At 38.7% G+C, this 16,546-nt stretch overlaps 1 protein-coding gene across 1 annotated transcript in view; it reads left to right on the plus strand.

Annotated features, from left to right (window-relative positions):
- The window catches only part of si:ch211-176g6.2 (ras-associating and dilute domain-containing protein), a 39,787-nt gene that overhangs the window by 19,530 nt on the left and 3,711 nt on the right, over positions 1-16,546 (plus strand). The window contains 6 exon segments of the mRNA XM_036572909.1: positions 7,599-7,818; positions 7,932-8,104; positions 10,550-10,694; positions 13,142-13,323; positions 13,495-13,861; positions 15,693-15,790. Of these exon segments, the coding sequence (XP_036428802.1) occupies positions 7,599-7,818; positions 7,932-8,104; positions 10,550-10,694; positions 13,142-13,323; positions 13,495-13,861; positions 15,693-15,790 (1,185 nt within the window).

The following is a 16,546-nucleotide window of genomic DNA, read 5'->3' on the forward strand; positions in this document are numbered from 1 at the left end:
TTGCTGGCAATATAATTTTCAATGACAAATGTTGTGTTAAATTAGAAGAGAATGTCATTTTTTTCAAGTGGTCTCAGACCTTTTGACCCCACTGTACATCCTCAACACTTCATGTTTTACTCACTGGTCTGACCAAAGGCTAGTAGGAGTGGACGGTGTGAGTTGGTTTAAATGAAGACTGTTCCCAAAAATTCCCCCAAAAATTTTTGTATTATCCTTAGAAGTTGCAGTTATAGCTGATGACAAAAGCATGTCATTTTATATTAAAGTCAACACGAATCAGAAATCGTAAGCAGGGGGGATGAACATGGTCATGGAGCCCCAAGCTATACTTTTCTGTAGGCTCCCCAACCTAAACACACCATAAGCACATTGTTCACAGACAGTCGGTAAATAGAGCAAAGTACAGCAGGTCTAAACACATTAAAGAAATCAGATGCAATGTTCTAACCTTTTATCTATTACAATATAGCTGCTTTGCTGTGCTTGTTAGACACTAGTAGCTTTATGAAGAGAAGGAAGGCACCACAGATTTATTTCCTGACCTGGAAAGAGGTCAGATGTGTTCATATACTGAGAGTTCTCATGGCTTGAATCACCAGGCATTTCAGTGGCCATTGTTAAGTGGAAGTACTGACTGCACTGCTCAGTTTGATTGAGGTTATTCCATTGAGTCATGGTCAGCACTTATCACAGTTTCCTTTCCCCTCAGCACAGAGGTGAAGCAAGTGTTTTCTAATGATAACTGCCCTTCACTAAGTGATTTGAATGCATTTTAAAAGGATTTCTCCTGTGAACAGATCTCTGGCCCTGTGGGTAATTACTTCATTTAGCTGTAGGGCTACAGAATGAATGAATTTTGTAGAGCTGTGTCCTACACAGAGCAGTAAGGCTTCGTCTTTTAATGTCTGTGTCAGGAATTTCATTTCAACTGTTCTTTGTCCAGTAGAGTTTCCAACCTTCTAACCTCCATTCAACCTTGAGTGTGGAACATGCCAAAACCTTTGCTTAATGTTCAGTTCTCACAATCTTTCTGTCTCCTGTTTTGCGTCTGTTATAGACGGTTGCCGTCTCTTATAGCTCCTCTGACAGCCATGCTGGCTAAAACAATGTGAGGAATCTGGTCTGACAGTGGCCTAGCCCACAAGTTTAACTCCCCAAAAGAATGGCTCAGAAAACCACAGTCTGAAGGAAAGTGCTTTAGCTCCGGCCTTTCGGTGCCATTATGAAATATAGAGGCTGAATAAATTACTGTTGGTTCTTCAAACCACAAGAAACAGTGGGCATACAAGTAGAGTTTCTGGGGTAAGAGGCGATGTTTTCTGGTGAATGCCTGTGTGTTCCTTGCTCACAGGAGTAGACCCAGATTTTTCTCCGACCCCACCCTCCCCTGTCTCCCAATCATTCAGACATAATTTCATAGAGCCTGGATTTGGGTCTGATCCATGTTCCGTTCCTGTGAAGTTCCTTGAGGCGTCTGTTCTCTGGGAAATTTCAATTCGTCTTCAGTCGGAGAGACCGTTTGTCATGGGAAGAAACGATTTCCATGGGCGTAGGTTGATTTGAGGGATTTTAAGGCCCAGAATGTGAACATGCTTTGCCTGGGGAAAATGGCATTTGAGCATTTGACAGGTTTGTGATTAGAACGTAGCTGTCATCAGGCTCAGTAGAACGGATGTGGCAAATGTGGTTGCTGGAGAGAATGCACACTACTAAATCATGAACTTGGCAGTATTTATAGCAGTAGCCTACATGCATGGAGTAAACAAAAAAGGATTATGTTTGGCCAATTAACACTTGAAGCCTGTTTCTGTATTTATCTCGACGTTGAATGCCGTGAGGGTGTCTTAGTGTCAAAATGCACAATGACTTGTGCTTCGTGTATCTGTTGTATATTGGACTGTGTTCTTCTTTTTTTATTGAGCAACCTGGTTATTACACTCAGAAATTGTCATCATCTGACATCATGATGATATCCAGTATAATTATGATATATTATAAATATAAGTGCTATATATATAATGTACTGCACATTACCATTTGGAGAAAAAATTTACAACACCAGTTTCAAAAAGTTGGGACGCTGTGCAATATGTAAATAAAAACAAAATGCAATGATGAAAATTCTTTTTGGAAATCATGGACGCTGTGTCCTCCAGGCTGAAGACCACTCAGCTTGTTATCAGCACACAGTTCAAAAGCCAGTATTCATGATGCTATGGAGTGCATTAGTGCACATGGCATGGGTGACATGCACATCTGTGAAGGCCCCATTTATGCTGAATGATATATACAGGTTTTGGCAACATATGCAGCCATCCAGACGACGTCTTTTTCAGGGAACATGTTGTCGGCATCAAATTCAAAATGGGCATATATTTTTCAAAAAGCAATACAATTTCTCAGTTTCAACATATGATATGTTGTCTTTGTACTATTTTCAATTAAATATTGGGTTTAAATGATTTGCACATCATTGCATTTTGTTTTTATTTACATTTTGTGCAGCGTCCCAACTTTTTTGGAAATGGGGCTGTAAATAAAAACAGAATGCAATAATGATAATAATAATTTAAAATAGTACAAAGACAACATATCAGAGGTTGAAACTGAGAAATCTTATTGTTTTTTGAAAAATATATGCTCATTTTGAATTTGATACAGTATATAATATCATTAAAAGATTCAGAGAATCCAGAGAAATCTCTATATGCAAGGGACAGGGCAGAAAACCAATGATGGTGGGTGATGAAAAATCAGACACAATTATGTAGTGGAAATCACTGCACTGGCTTAGCAATACTTCCAAAAATCAGTTTGTCGCTGCACAAATGCAAGTTAAAACTTCACCAGGCAATAAAGAAACCACATATGAACAGGATCCAGAAATGCCCCCACCTTAATAATGACAAATTGATGCAAGGTTAACCAGCAGAGCTTCTTACCCCATGCACAAAAATAAAATGTTGACAGCAGGGCAAGATGTTCCCTTTTAGCATTTTCTCTTTTGTGCAAAAATAAATAAATAAATAAAGCTGTCTGCTGTTCCAGTTTATTTCCCGTAACTATGTGCAGGTTTATGCATCATCATCCTGTAAATGCAAAACTCATGCACAGATATGGTTTAGCTTTACAGTAAATGCATATTCTAAAGGGGAGCATCTCCCCATGTTACTATTTATATCAGTCCCGTTAGTTTTCCCATATTACACCCCCTTTTTCCACAATAATGTAGAAAATACCACAAATTGCATACAGTGTCAGTCACACATTAGCTACAGTCAATATTTTTAATAGGAAAGTTTAACTAAATGCAAACATGGTTGCTAGGAAAGCCAGCAGACATTTTACAGCTAGAATAACACATGTGGAGCTGTCTTTCTTGTTTTTAGGGCCTGTTATGCCATTCTATCCAGCAGAAAAGGAAGCAGCTGTTAGCAGGCTTAGAAAAATAAAAGCATGGTGTGTTTGTGGGTTCGTGATTCCCAGAGTCAAACGCACACTAATTTGGCGCTTCTGAGATCATCGTAAATACTGTTGATAAAAAACCCTGTAAAATATATAAACTGCCAGTGAAATTTTGAGGGCACTTTGCCTTCTACTCAGTTTTTTAGAGTAATGTTTGAACTTCACTATAACTTTTCACTTATGTAGGAAAAAAACACCCACAAAGGTTTTAACATGAAACTACTGTTAATATTTTGCAGCTCAAAGATTCATGTTATTCAAAGTGTCTTTCTGGGTATAAGGAGTAGTTTTAGCTACAATATTACTTTACAGTTTTCTTCTAACACTTAAAAATACTGCAATTAAACATATTAAACAACTCAAATGTTTAAGTGCTGTTGAGTGCCGGCATCACAACACAAGGATAATGTGTGTGGGATAGGCATTATTTTCATTGCAGTACTTCATTGCAACTCGGTTGTTTCTTCAGAAAATCAGCAGAAATTTAACCAGCGTTCTGTTTAATAAAGTATTTTTTAAACCGACAAAGAAAATATGCTAATTTGTAATAACTTTTATACAGTAGCCATAAAATGCACCTGTTTTCGATGTCCCTCTTTTTAGATAAGAAGTTCAGTTAACTAAAAATTTTAAGGCAGCCTGTTTACTAACCTAAAACAATAAATACTTTTCACAATTCAGTGTATTTTTTTCAGCTTTTTTTATTGTAGCAGCTTGCTGTGATGTTTTTTTATCAAGAAAGCTGAAGTTGTGCTGTATGTTTATCTCATCTCTCCTCTTTTCACCCCTCATCGCTCGCTAGCAGCTCAACATAGTCACGTGTTTCACATCAGAGAGCCAACAGGGTTCTAGCTAATCTGATGACAGACTTACAGGGACAAATATATATTTAATTGTACTAATTAAAAATTCCCAAACTGATTTCCCAAACTAGGCCAATAGGTGTCTCCAAACTTTTGACCGGCAGTGAAAACACTGGAGTCTGACACAGTAGATGCATAAACAGCAAAAAGCTTTATTGTTTACATTCTTGGCACACACGTTTAAGTAGGAAGAAAGTGTTGAGTTTTCACCCTTCTTTTTCTTCTCTCTCCATTTTGTGCTTTGAGATGAATGATATGCATGATATTTGTAAGGCGAGCAAGTTGCCAAAGCAGCCAGCGGTTGCCAGGAACGCGTTCACGCACGAGCAAAGCAGCTTTTTGAGAATGTATACTGTACATATGACAGGCTGGGTTGCGGCTGCCAAAAGCGGACTGGCTGCAGCTGTCGACGGGCCGAACAAAGGCAGCGTTGTAGGGCCCTGGCACGCGGAACATAAAGGAGCGTTGAGCTGCAGAAAGTGGGGGCAGCGCAAAGGCCAGCAGAGATGATCTCTCACATACACAGGGCTCTTCTCTCTGACCCGCTTCTGCTGGTCGGCCGCCATGAGGCCTGAAGTTCCTCCAGCAATCTGTCTCCTTTTCAGGGATTTCCCTCCACTACATTAAGTACATGGTCACTGGCCACATGCGTACTCTTCTTAAACGACTAACATGATATGGTATTTAGGGTGTTAGCATGTCTGTGCATTTACACCACAGTTAGTTCTGACCACACTGTCCGATTAGTTGAAAACACCGTCTGATAACAGATAACAGCACCTTTTTTTAACCAGACCTGTGTCATTCCACTGAGCGCTAGTTGTAAAGTTACAGCACTGGGCCTCGTTCACCAATACCACCTAAGTTTTGAGGTTAAGGTTAGGGTTAGGATTAGAGCCAGGTTTAGAGTTAAAGAAAGTTATGGTTAATTTAGTAGATATTTAGTTGAATGTAACTTGAAAGTAAATTAAGTATCTACAACGCATCTGAAGTAGACTATCCAAATAAAGTGTTACCAAATATTTAAGTAAAAACATATTTTTGAAACATTCAGTGCTCCCTTGCTTCTAAATCCAATAAAACAGTTGAGGTCATGTCATAGATATCTCAATCTTGATGTTATTCATGATAACACACTCCTTCTCAATTTTTTTGCTTAAATGAATGGCTAACAGAGGGGTTTTATTAAAGGATTCCTACTTATCCACTTTTTGGCATGTGTCAGGACATGGGAGAGAAGAAGAGGACAAAGGGAAGGAAAGATGACCATTGAAACAGAGGAATGTGCATTGTTTTGTCATGTGGGGGGCTTCTCTGGTCAACCTGTTCATGAGGGTCACTTTCCAGAGAAGGCTTATCACACACATTCCTGTAATGGTTTAACTAACACACAGAGGATCATCAGACCCCACCAGAGAAGCTGTATCCTCTTGGAAAGAAGAGGAAGTTCCTCGTGCCCTGCAGGCTCACTCTTGTTGCTTATTGATAAGTGTTAGATGTCCCTTGTTCTTTCTGTGACAGCGTTTCCTTTTAAAGCGACAGTTCTGAGAAAAATTGATTCCCCTTGTAGTTAATGAGGCAAGGTATGTCAAGGCATGCCAGTATTTAAAAATGATGATGGTATTCCAAAATTATGACCAGTCAAACTTCTATTTTATCTGATAAAAACAAACACATTCCAGCCACATATATTTTAGGGCTCACCAATAGGTGGCGCTGATAGAAAAAGGGGAAAAATCAGAGCATGGAAAACCCCCCGAAAATCTAAGTATGATAGTAGCTTAGTGACAGCTAAGAGCTACACACCCCAAAGAAAACACGATCCATTTTGGCGTTGCCACTCTAACACCAGCCATCAACAGGTATCATTTTAGCATCAGTTAGCTAAAAAACCAAACCTGTGCATTGGTGTGTGGCACGATTGGCCTTCCATTTGCTGAGCTAAAATGCTACAGTCCCATACTTCACAAAACAGGTTAGATTTCTTTGAGAAACTCACTCTTGTTGTCATTGCTGAAACAAAGATGAACTAAGATTGACAACTCAGTATTAAACATTTCCATATTCAAAGGCGATTCAAAAGTTATGTTGAAATGTAGTTACATACATTCTAACGGACCATGAAAGTTTGCCTCTCCCCCATTCACCCCTACATCCCGCTTCCCCATCAGGCATTTTTATGTTGTGCTGGGGGACTGTCTCTATTTACACACATTTAATGTTTAAACACAACATAGATGGTCTTGCTAACCGTTTTAATGTATACAAGGATGCCAAAGACAGCTACACAAACACATGATCATTTAACTGGAGGTGTTTTATACAAATGGGAAAAGTTGCAAGTGCAAATAATACTGAAGAGTACAGAATGCTGAAATTTGGTCATTTCCATCTTCATTGACTACTTTTCTTTGCTGTGGTGAAGTAGTCAAGCTGGTCAGCTAGTAATAAAATGAAAACTGAAGAAAGCGTAATGTTAGAAAGCATTTTGCAATGCTCACTTCTCAGATTTGAAGCATTTTGCTATATCCTGCGAATTCTTCTTGCCATCTCATCATTTCTTTCTTTCTTTCTTTCTTTCTTTCTTTCTTTCTGTCTTTCTTTCTTATGTATTTATTTATTTTACTTTGCTGCAGTTGTCCATCTTCATGTGAACCACAAATGAAAATGGCTACATTGTTTAGCAATGCCAAAGTAATGCACTCTGTAGAACGCTGCCTGTTCTGTCAAACAGCTCGATTCACACTGCTGCAGGAACTGAAAGCCTAATCTTTCTCTACTCTACAGTTTCTGTGTTGTGTTTATGTGTGAAATGTTGATAGTCCACAATGACCAGCCCAAAACATTACTGGCCCACCAAGAATTCCCCTCTCCTCCCTATTACCCACACTGGCATTGCTACTGTTTTTAGCCATGCCACGTACTTCTGTCCATTTTTTTAGATGTCAGAAACATAAGCAAGTGTATATCAGATTACTTATCAACTCAACAGCGTCTGATCACTCAGACATGAAGCTTACGTAATGCTAATTGGTGAAGTAAAGCTTACATCACTTGCTAGCTACATTAGGCTTGCAGCTCCAATGCAAAACTAAAGAAGTAAACTTTGGACATTAAGCAAGTCTTGGCCAATCAACTAAAAGGCAAAGGTACCAGACACTAAAACGGAATACAGCAGTCACTTCCCAATAAAGATGTTGTATTTCATTCTTGTAGCAACGTCAAATGTTATTAATTTTGTTATGTTTTGTCCTGTTTCTCTCACAGCTGCTGTACCCAGTACTGCCAGGCCTGTTAGACAGTAACCCTTTCTCAGAGGATGGACAGGTGCAAATACCTGATGATGTTGGCAGCGTGTTGGCCATCCTTACAAAAACGCTGCATCTAGTCAAAGACTTCCACGTGCACCCCGAAATCTCCTTACAGCTCTTCACCTACCTCTTCTTCTTCATCAATGCCTTCCTCTTCAACCTGCTCATGGAGAGAGGTAAAAGATTTATATCATAGTTCTGAATGAACAGACTGCTTTACTCAGCCATACAGACTAGGTTGGTTTTGTACATTTGTTAATGAACTCTCTCATGTGACGTTCGTATGCAGGATCAGGAGGGAGCTTCTATCACTGGTCATGTGGGGTTCAGATCCGGGCTAATTTGGACCTACTGATGGACTGGGCTTATGCGGCCGGGCTGGGGGAACTGGCACAAAGCTACTTGCTTAAAATCTCCTCAGCTGTCAATCTGCTGGCAACGCCCAGGGAAAACCTGCTACAGGTCAGAGACACTTGCTGTTGATCAACATGTAAACATGATTAACCCTAATGGGTTTGGACCATTCTACCGAATTCAAACTGCGGACCTGCAGTAAACAAACTATTTAAAAAAACAATGAAGTGTTCAGACCTTAGATACTTACAGTGATTATAGTATGATCTTTTTTAAACTCAAGGCATTAATTGAGATAGTAATAAGCTAAATATATACAAAATCATCATTTGTAGGGTACTTTCTTTTTTGTCCCGAACCCTAACCCCTCAACTTCAGCTTGTGAAAATATTTTTTTTTTGCATTTGGTTTTTTAAGATCATTTTGACTTTTTTCAAATGAAGTTGCAAGATTTAGATTTGTTATAAGATTTATTATAAGTTTCAGTTTTGATCATATCAATAAAAAAAAAAACCTTAATTCAAAATGAATGATGTGCCACATTTTCCTGTCACCACCGGAACACAAGTTTTACTCCATAGGCGGAGCCTTATTTTAGCCACACCCCTGCATTTTAGAGCAGGAAGTGAGACTGCATGCCTGTCCCTCATGGCATGTTCTGAAATAAATGTGTTCCCATGTCTCAAAATCAGTGTGCAACATTAAGAACTGTCATTACCCAAACATGTTTTCTGCAATCAAGTGAACATTTTTGTGTTTCAATGAAACATGTTATAAATGTATGTGTGTACAACTGTTCAAAGCTGTGTTCTTCTTGAGTTATGCTCAAAATTGGCTAATTTTAGTCACAACTGAAATATTTGATAAAGTTTCAGTAGCGGTATGATTGTTTTCAGTGAGAAAATGGAAGGTTCAATCATTTGTTATAATAAAATAAACATAATTAAGGTAAAGGGTCACTCCACACAAAAGGATTTTAGTCTAAAGTCCAAGTCGGTTAAACGTTCGACATGTGTTTTCAATTCTGACTTTGAGGCAATTTGGTAGAATAATCTGTATACGCCTAGAAATGCCTCTTACATTTTGGTTAATTGTTTCTTGCTAATAGTTAATTGAAATCTGAATACCGATGTGTACTTATCTCCTTGCCTTACATGCATTTAAAAATTTGCTATTTACCATTTACTAATTGCAAGTGAACTTTACTTCGAGTGGAATAGATTTTACAAAATCTAACACTACACTTAAACCTAACCCAAACCTTAACTTCAACCCAGAACCTAAACCTAACACTATCCCTAATGCTGTTCATAGTCAAGTTTTACATTAGTTGATAACAATTTACAGAGCTTAAGCAGAAGAAGTTTTCACCATGTTTTTATCATTGTTTGATGCTAAACTAACTGGAAGTAAGTCAGATGTGTTGTTGATAACGACATAATTATGTAATTAATTACATAATGTTATTACATATAAATAGTTATGGAATACAAATTGTATGTACAACAAAGCAAAAATAACTAGATTTCTGAGAGTTAAGACAAGTAAAGAATTGCCGCAATTTACAGCACAAGTAGTGAGATAAAAAAGACACTGCTAATACTAAATGATAAAAAATGAAAACGTCCAACTTTTTATGTCTTGAAGCAATTTTCACAGTAGTGCAACACAAGTCATTTGAACTGTAATGGAGGTGAGCTTGACCGCTGCAGCGTTCAGTTCAGTCCTCCATTTTCCACATCCAATTACAAGTTTACATCAACCTTCTTTCAGCATTATCTGAGCAGACATCAGGAATTAGTGCAGTCTTCAGAAATGATTAACAGGAAGTATTAATCATTAAAGGATTAAGACTCATGAACACAAAGTCTCATTCATTCCAGCAGATAAAGATGACAAGAAGGATAAGCCTTGTCTACATGTTTAATGCTGGGGGTTTCTGCTATATAGTATGCTGGCATTGTTCTAATGTGAATGTAACTATTCATCCTATTCATTTCTTCATGCTAAAGGCTGTAGATTGTGCTAATCCTGGCATCTTTGTAGAGCACAAAAATAGCATTTTTCTCACCAAAGTTTCATGTGCTACCGTATGTGTTGGGGCTGGGACTGTGGTGTTGTGATCTGGTGACTCAGTAGTAGAAAACAGCATACCATACATAACTTGGTGTGTATTCAGCCTGCTGAGTCTTGGATGTAATGAGTGGTTAAATTGGGAAGGAGCACTGAAGCGCATTTGATTTATGTTAAAAGACTAGCACAGCTCATGCACAATAATGTAACGGATATGTAAATCATTGCTACAGTCTTCGTAAAATCCGTTTAACTATTTCATGCCATAATAGTTAAATGGATTTCCTCTATACAGCCAGACAATGTCTATACAGCTACACTCATTCTACATCCTTCCTTTCTAACCCATCTGAAGCATAAACTGTGGATTACCATAATGTAAACTGGCAGAATAAAACTGCAAAATTTAAATAAATGGAAATTATAACCAGCTAATGCAGTTAGACAGAATTCAGAAGACCTTTGTGTGTATCTCCACAGTCATCTTGGGCTTCTTTGCGGGTGGAGTTTGCTTCACTAAGCCCTGCCCAGCTGCACCACATGCTGAGAGAGTACAGCCCACGCCGGCCCTCTCCATCCACCTGGACACCATCCAGCAATGAGGCCAGTGCAGCCCTGCATACTGGTGAGCAATAAACAAAGCTATAGTTCAACAGCCACAGAGGCAGCAGCCAAAATTAGAGCTCACAATGAGACAGAAAGATCTACACTGAAAGAAGTAAAGCACTGAATTTAATCATTTACATCATTTCCTCATTCATAAAATATATTACATCAGCATAGTTATTGCCAAAAGTAAGTAAACCGAAAGACAAAACTGTTTTGATATTTTGTTAATGTTGAATGCGTGAATGTATGGTACAACAGGCAAGATAGGCCAGCAGTGCTTTCCAGAATTACTGGCACCATTAGTGAGCAAAAAGCCATGAAAGATGCCTTTATTAGCTTAAACTTATACTGAAAAATGAGAGAAGTCTAAGCTTTTAGTAAAGTAAAAGTATTTAAAGAAGGAATCCATAAAAACATTTAACCCCCCCTTAAAGTGTAGACTTGTTACTCAGAAGTTACAATTATTGAATTGAAGTGGAATTAAAGTTTAAGGAATCAAGAGTTTTTACCTTTGTTTTTCCCATTTTTTTCAGGGCAAGATCAAGACATTCAATTAACAAACACATTTTCATGATCTTTTTTATGGAAGAATATCAGTATCAAAATTAAAATGTAATATGTAAAATGACAATGTGTTTGTATGTTTGCGTTTAAACTCATATGTGCAATGCTGAGTTTATAGCTACTCTTATGTTAGCAGGTGAGGTGAAGAGAAATATAGCCACTTGTGATGTTTAATGTCTTCATACATGACCTCATGAGAGAGTGTTTCATTGAACATGTGGAACAAGTTTTCAGATGTATCAATCTGGTTGATAAAAATGAGGCTCAACTTTGCTTTCTTCTCGCCAGCATCGCTTTCAGATTTTCCGGTCCACCTTAAGGCAGTTATATTGTGGTGCCTTGGTGTGCCCGAATGTTATAGCAGCACCATTTAAGGTGGAACAGAAATTAGAAAAAGAAGCTAACTTCAGCCTCGTTTCATAAACTGAGAGCAGTGGCTGAAAGTGAGGCCAGACATGGAGATTCCAGTTGATGCCTCAGAGGTGGATATATTGTTCTGCCATCAGCTCACCTGCTAATACGTTACGTGAATTGTGGAGAGCTGCAGAATTAAGCTGGCTAAAAACATTTTTAATGCTAGCTAAAGCTATATTTCCAAACAAGGCCACCATCTGCTGATTTTACCAGTTGCCTGACATGACCCAGCTCACTGTGTCACACTTACCAGCGTCCTTTATAATATTCATTTGGAAAGTAGAACATTACAGACTAACTGATTTCAGTAGAAATATGACGCGGTACTGACACAGTAACAGTAACAGTTGCCAACGCAGCCACTGCGACAAGGTGGTTGTCTGATTTACACATCTGTATGTAGAAGTACAATTACAACTAAATCACTTTACAAGCCCACTTCTGGTAATACAGCAATATATCTACATCTGATGTTCACTATTTAAGTTAGAAAACAGCCCTTGACGCTGGATTAATCTCTGTCTGCCGCATCTGTAGCCTACAGTCAGCTAACACAGACGACAGTTTCAACCAGCTGATTAAAACAGAAACATCTGCCACATGTTCCATTAAAGATTCTTTGTGGTTCCTGAATAAAGATGAAGTTTTCATCACAAAATTATACAGAGCTCTGATTCACTTCATCTTCTAAAGAAAGATGAGCCGCTATGTTTTCAGATAAAGCCTTTTACGGGCTGAGCATACTGTTAGCCTCACCCTGATGGGATGATTGACAGGTTGGGAACACCATGAAAATGCAATTTTAAAGGCATTTTCACACAGAATGAACACAGGAGGAGAGAATGTGTAATTGCAAAGAGAAGAGGCACTGTTTCCCATTTATGTATGAATTTTGCCCTCTTCCTAGCTTGCTGTTCTCTTTGAAAATGCTTTTAAATGCATTATTGAGTGAAAATGCAAAGAAAAAGTACATTTTAATTATCACTTTGACACAGTTATTGCATAATCACATTAAGCATAAATATGCAGTTCTGGAAATATGTTTTCGTTTAATTAAAGCTGCTTATAAAGCATTTAAAACTTCATGCAAATGAAATGTCACTACCAGTGCACCAAATTACAAATTAAAATCACAGTATTGAATTTGAATTTTGAGCTCAATATTGCATATATGAGTGGGAAATTGAAATGTAGACATACAAATACATTGCCATTTTACTTATTACACTGTCATTTTTTTTTTCATACTCATATGCTTCCATAGTTTTGTGCCCACCTAGTGTGACAGTAATTCTGGAAGGCACTGTTGGCCTATTCTGGCTAGATACCATGCACCCACTGACTTTGAGTTGTACCAGCAGAAGAGCAGTCCAGTTTGGTTGGACCAGTTTTGCTTTGTGTCCACACATCTGTGTGTGGGTGCATGGAGCGACTCTGTTTTGACTGTTGTGTAACACACAATGCCCCTTTTTTCTACCGTACTAGCTGATATTCTGCTGAGTTTTGATGACCACCCTCCTCTCATCCTGCCCATCGATGGCTTTCTGCTGGACTTAAAAAAGCTCATTGGAGAGACATCTCTTATAAAAGAGCTCAGCAGACTTCAGGCCATTATCAAGAAGCTTTATGACCCAGAACCAAGGGCGCACACCAAGCAGACTTCTCAGGTAAATTCAAGGAGAAAAATCACACACTAAAACACTCAAATGGAACTGTAACAGAAAAAAAATATGATTGGTTAAAGAGTCAGTTAAGGGAGATTCCGTTTCAAGACATGAATCAGTCCCCATCTGTGTCATATTGTGTAGCCCTTTCATTGCTTGTTGTTTATTTTGTAGTGTGAATCTGCTGTACCACTGGAGGCCAAACGCACCAAAATGGAAGTTCTCCCAAAAGCTCATCTGGAGCTGGAGCACACAGAGGTAGTGCTGCCTAAGGACAGTGTCCCAGCATGCTCTTCAAGATCAGGTCATCTGGGCACTTGTGAAGCCCTTCTCACTCAAAAACTAAAGGCTCTAGAGCTACAGAACAAGCAGACAAACTACAGTGGCAGTAATAAGCGCCTAGCACTGGACCCATCATGCTTGCTGACCCCTCCAAACACACCGCAGAGTGTGGATCTGGTGGAGTCAGAAACAGAGTTCCAGGAACCAGATTCAAACCACCAGACTGCAGAGTGCTGTGACACAATAAAACAAGTAGAAGGTAACGTATATCGCTGAAAGGATCCTGCATGTGCCTTTTTTTAATGAAGTCTGCATGAAACATAATGTAATGGGGCAGATTTACCAATGTAAGAGCAGATTTTGCCTAAATAATAATTTGACCTTTTTTCCCAAACAATTGTAAAAAGGACACACTGAATTTCTTTTAGCTGTGCAGTCAGTACTTCACTAAAGCTACTCATTGTAGCAGAAGTGTCACAGCCTTTAATGCACTGCAGGTAGCTTTGAGGTTACGTTCACCACCAGTTCAAAATCATACAGTTCCCAAACAACTGGGATGCACTCAGTGAAATTAAACAGAGATTTTACAGTATCACAGGGTTTCCAATGCAGCCTTCCCGGAACTCAGGTTCAGCTCATGCCTCCAGTTGATAATGAATGTGTTTTGAACCAAAGTGAAAATGATAACTTATTTTCTCTAATTTCTGAATTTTTATGTCAAAATAATAACTCAGTTTTTCTGCTTTGTCATTTTAGTAATTAGTAAGTCAAAAGTCAAAATCTCAAAAGTCATTATTTCAACCTAATGAGAGTTTGAACCTGAAACAAAAATTAACTTTTTTTTCCAACATCATGGAAACAGGCTTTCATGTAAAAAGCATGTGATTACATTGCGTGTGTGTTAATTACGAAGTTGCAGTTATATGTCCATCTGGCACAAAGTGTAGCAGTGGTGAAACGTGACTGTTAGAGCTAGGCCTTCAATTTGAGCCATAAAAGTCAGAACCTTTGTGAAAAAAACACCTCTGTTGTAATGCTAATTTCTGCTAGCATCCATATGAGATTATAGTGGTTTGTTAGCACTAAGCTAACAGCAATGAACATGAACATTTTTTGCCATTCTAGATTAAACACTAGATTCTAGATTTAAGCTTCTAATTTTATCTTGTAGCAGTTTCACTGTGACTCAGTAGGGAGGTCTCATATAGAGTTGCCACTGCTGTTTTCCATTTCTAACAACCCGCTGATTTGGCTGTCGCTCGTATTCACAGTCAGTGACGTCTCACCGCTTAAAAAATCGAAATGTGCTTGGTTGATTGCTCTGTCACTTTGTAATTATGCTGATAGTTAATCTAACACATTAGGCCTGCAGTCTAGCTCTTGAAGTCAAAACCAAAGGGAGAGCTCACTTAGCTGTGTCTACCTAGATACCACAGAGAAAAAGAATTCCTGACTGCCCAGTTTAACCATTTTGTTTGTATCACAAGAAACAAGAGTAGTACTGTAGTAGTTGTAGAGTTTAAATACAAGCATGATTGTACTTGATCTACCAGTGCTGTAGATTAAGTACACTCATCTTCCAGTTTATGCTCACTGACCACTTTATGAGCTCCACCTACTGTGTAGTTCAAAGACTGTGTAACCCGTCTGTCGTTCGCAATTTATCAGCCGTCCTCATGCTCATCCTAATTGGTCAGTTTCTGACCACAGGAATAATGTTGACCAGATATTACTTGGGTGGAGGACCATTCTCAGCTCAGCAGAGCAATGCCACTGGCATGGTAGTGTGTGTAGTGCTGGTATAAAGTGCAGTGTGTTTTTACGTGTCAGTGTCACTGCTAGGTTAAGAACTGTCCACCTGCCAAAAATACCTAGCTAATATTGGAAGAAACTGACCACTAATTAGGAGCTAAAGTTGGCTAACACAAACTGTGCATCAACAGATGCACACTAACACAATAGCGCTATTAGGTGGGTGTTTGTAATAAAGGGTCATGTGAATGTATACAGTGTGGAAAGCAAAAGCTGATCATTTGCAGTGTTACATATATTTTTGTTTCACAGTGAATGTGGGGTGTTTGATTTTGCAGGTGAATGTGAAAAGCATGAAGCAGGAGATGATGAGGTGTTTGTGGTGGAGCTGCAGAGGGGTCCCAGTGGACTGGGTCTGGCTCTGGTTGATGGGATGGTGAGTTTGACAATAAATTCTTCCACTGGGAGAATCTGGGCACTTATTTGTTTCAGGGATTTATGTGCTTTTTTGTACAACTTCTTGGTTACCTCTTTCGGATATTGGTTTGGATTTGAATGCAGGTTTTATAAGAATTCTGTGCCACTTGGAAAAAGAATCATACTCATTAAAGTTTTGTATGTTCAAATCAGATCACATCTGAATATCTCACTCCTTCCCTGAACTTCCTGCCATCTTAGGACATAAAAAAGTCTGATCAGTACAGCATCATTGCCAAGAAGCATAGTCTTGTTGTTTTGGACAATATCCTGATTATCACCTGACCTTATCCCAGATAGATGTGTCCAGTTCCTTACTAACCCAAACTATCGCAGCAAAATACTGAAAAGGCCCTGTTTTAGCTGCCATGCAACAATTCACGGAAATTTTTACACTGAGTTATGCATGTTGGGTAAATGGCTCCCCCTAGTGGTTGAGGAGTGAGCAGTTTTTAAAAGCTATTTCATCATCTACTGGGGCACAAGGGCAACTACTTCATCACTAGCTTAGCAGCAGTTTAGTCTCAGTTTCACACAGGGTAACTTCAGGGGTTCACCACACAGCTGCATGTTAAATTAAACCTGATTGCTCTGTCAAAACAAGGACGAGTCCACCTGATCTGCCGCTAAATGTTTGGAAAACCAGATGCACTGTCAAATTATGTCATGATCAGCCAAACTATAACAGAATGCTGTATAAAAAAGGACATTTTGT

This window comes from Colossoma macropomum, unplaced genomic scaffold (genome assembly GCF_904425465.1).
Source record: "Colossoma macropomum unplaced genomic scaffold, Colossoma_macropomum, whole genome shotgun sequence".
Classification (NCBI taxonomy): Eukaryota; Metazoa; Chordata; class Actinopteri; order Characiformes; family Serrasalmidae; genus Colossoma; species Colossoma macropomum.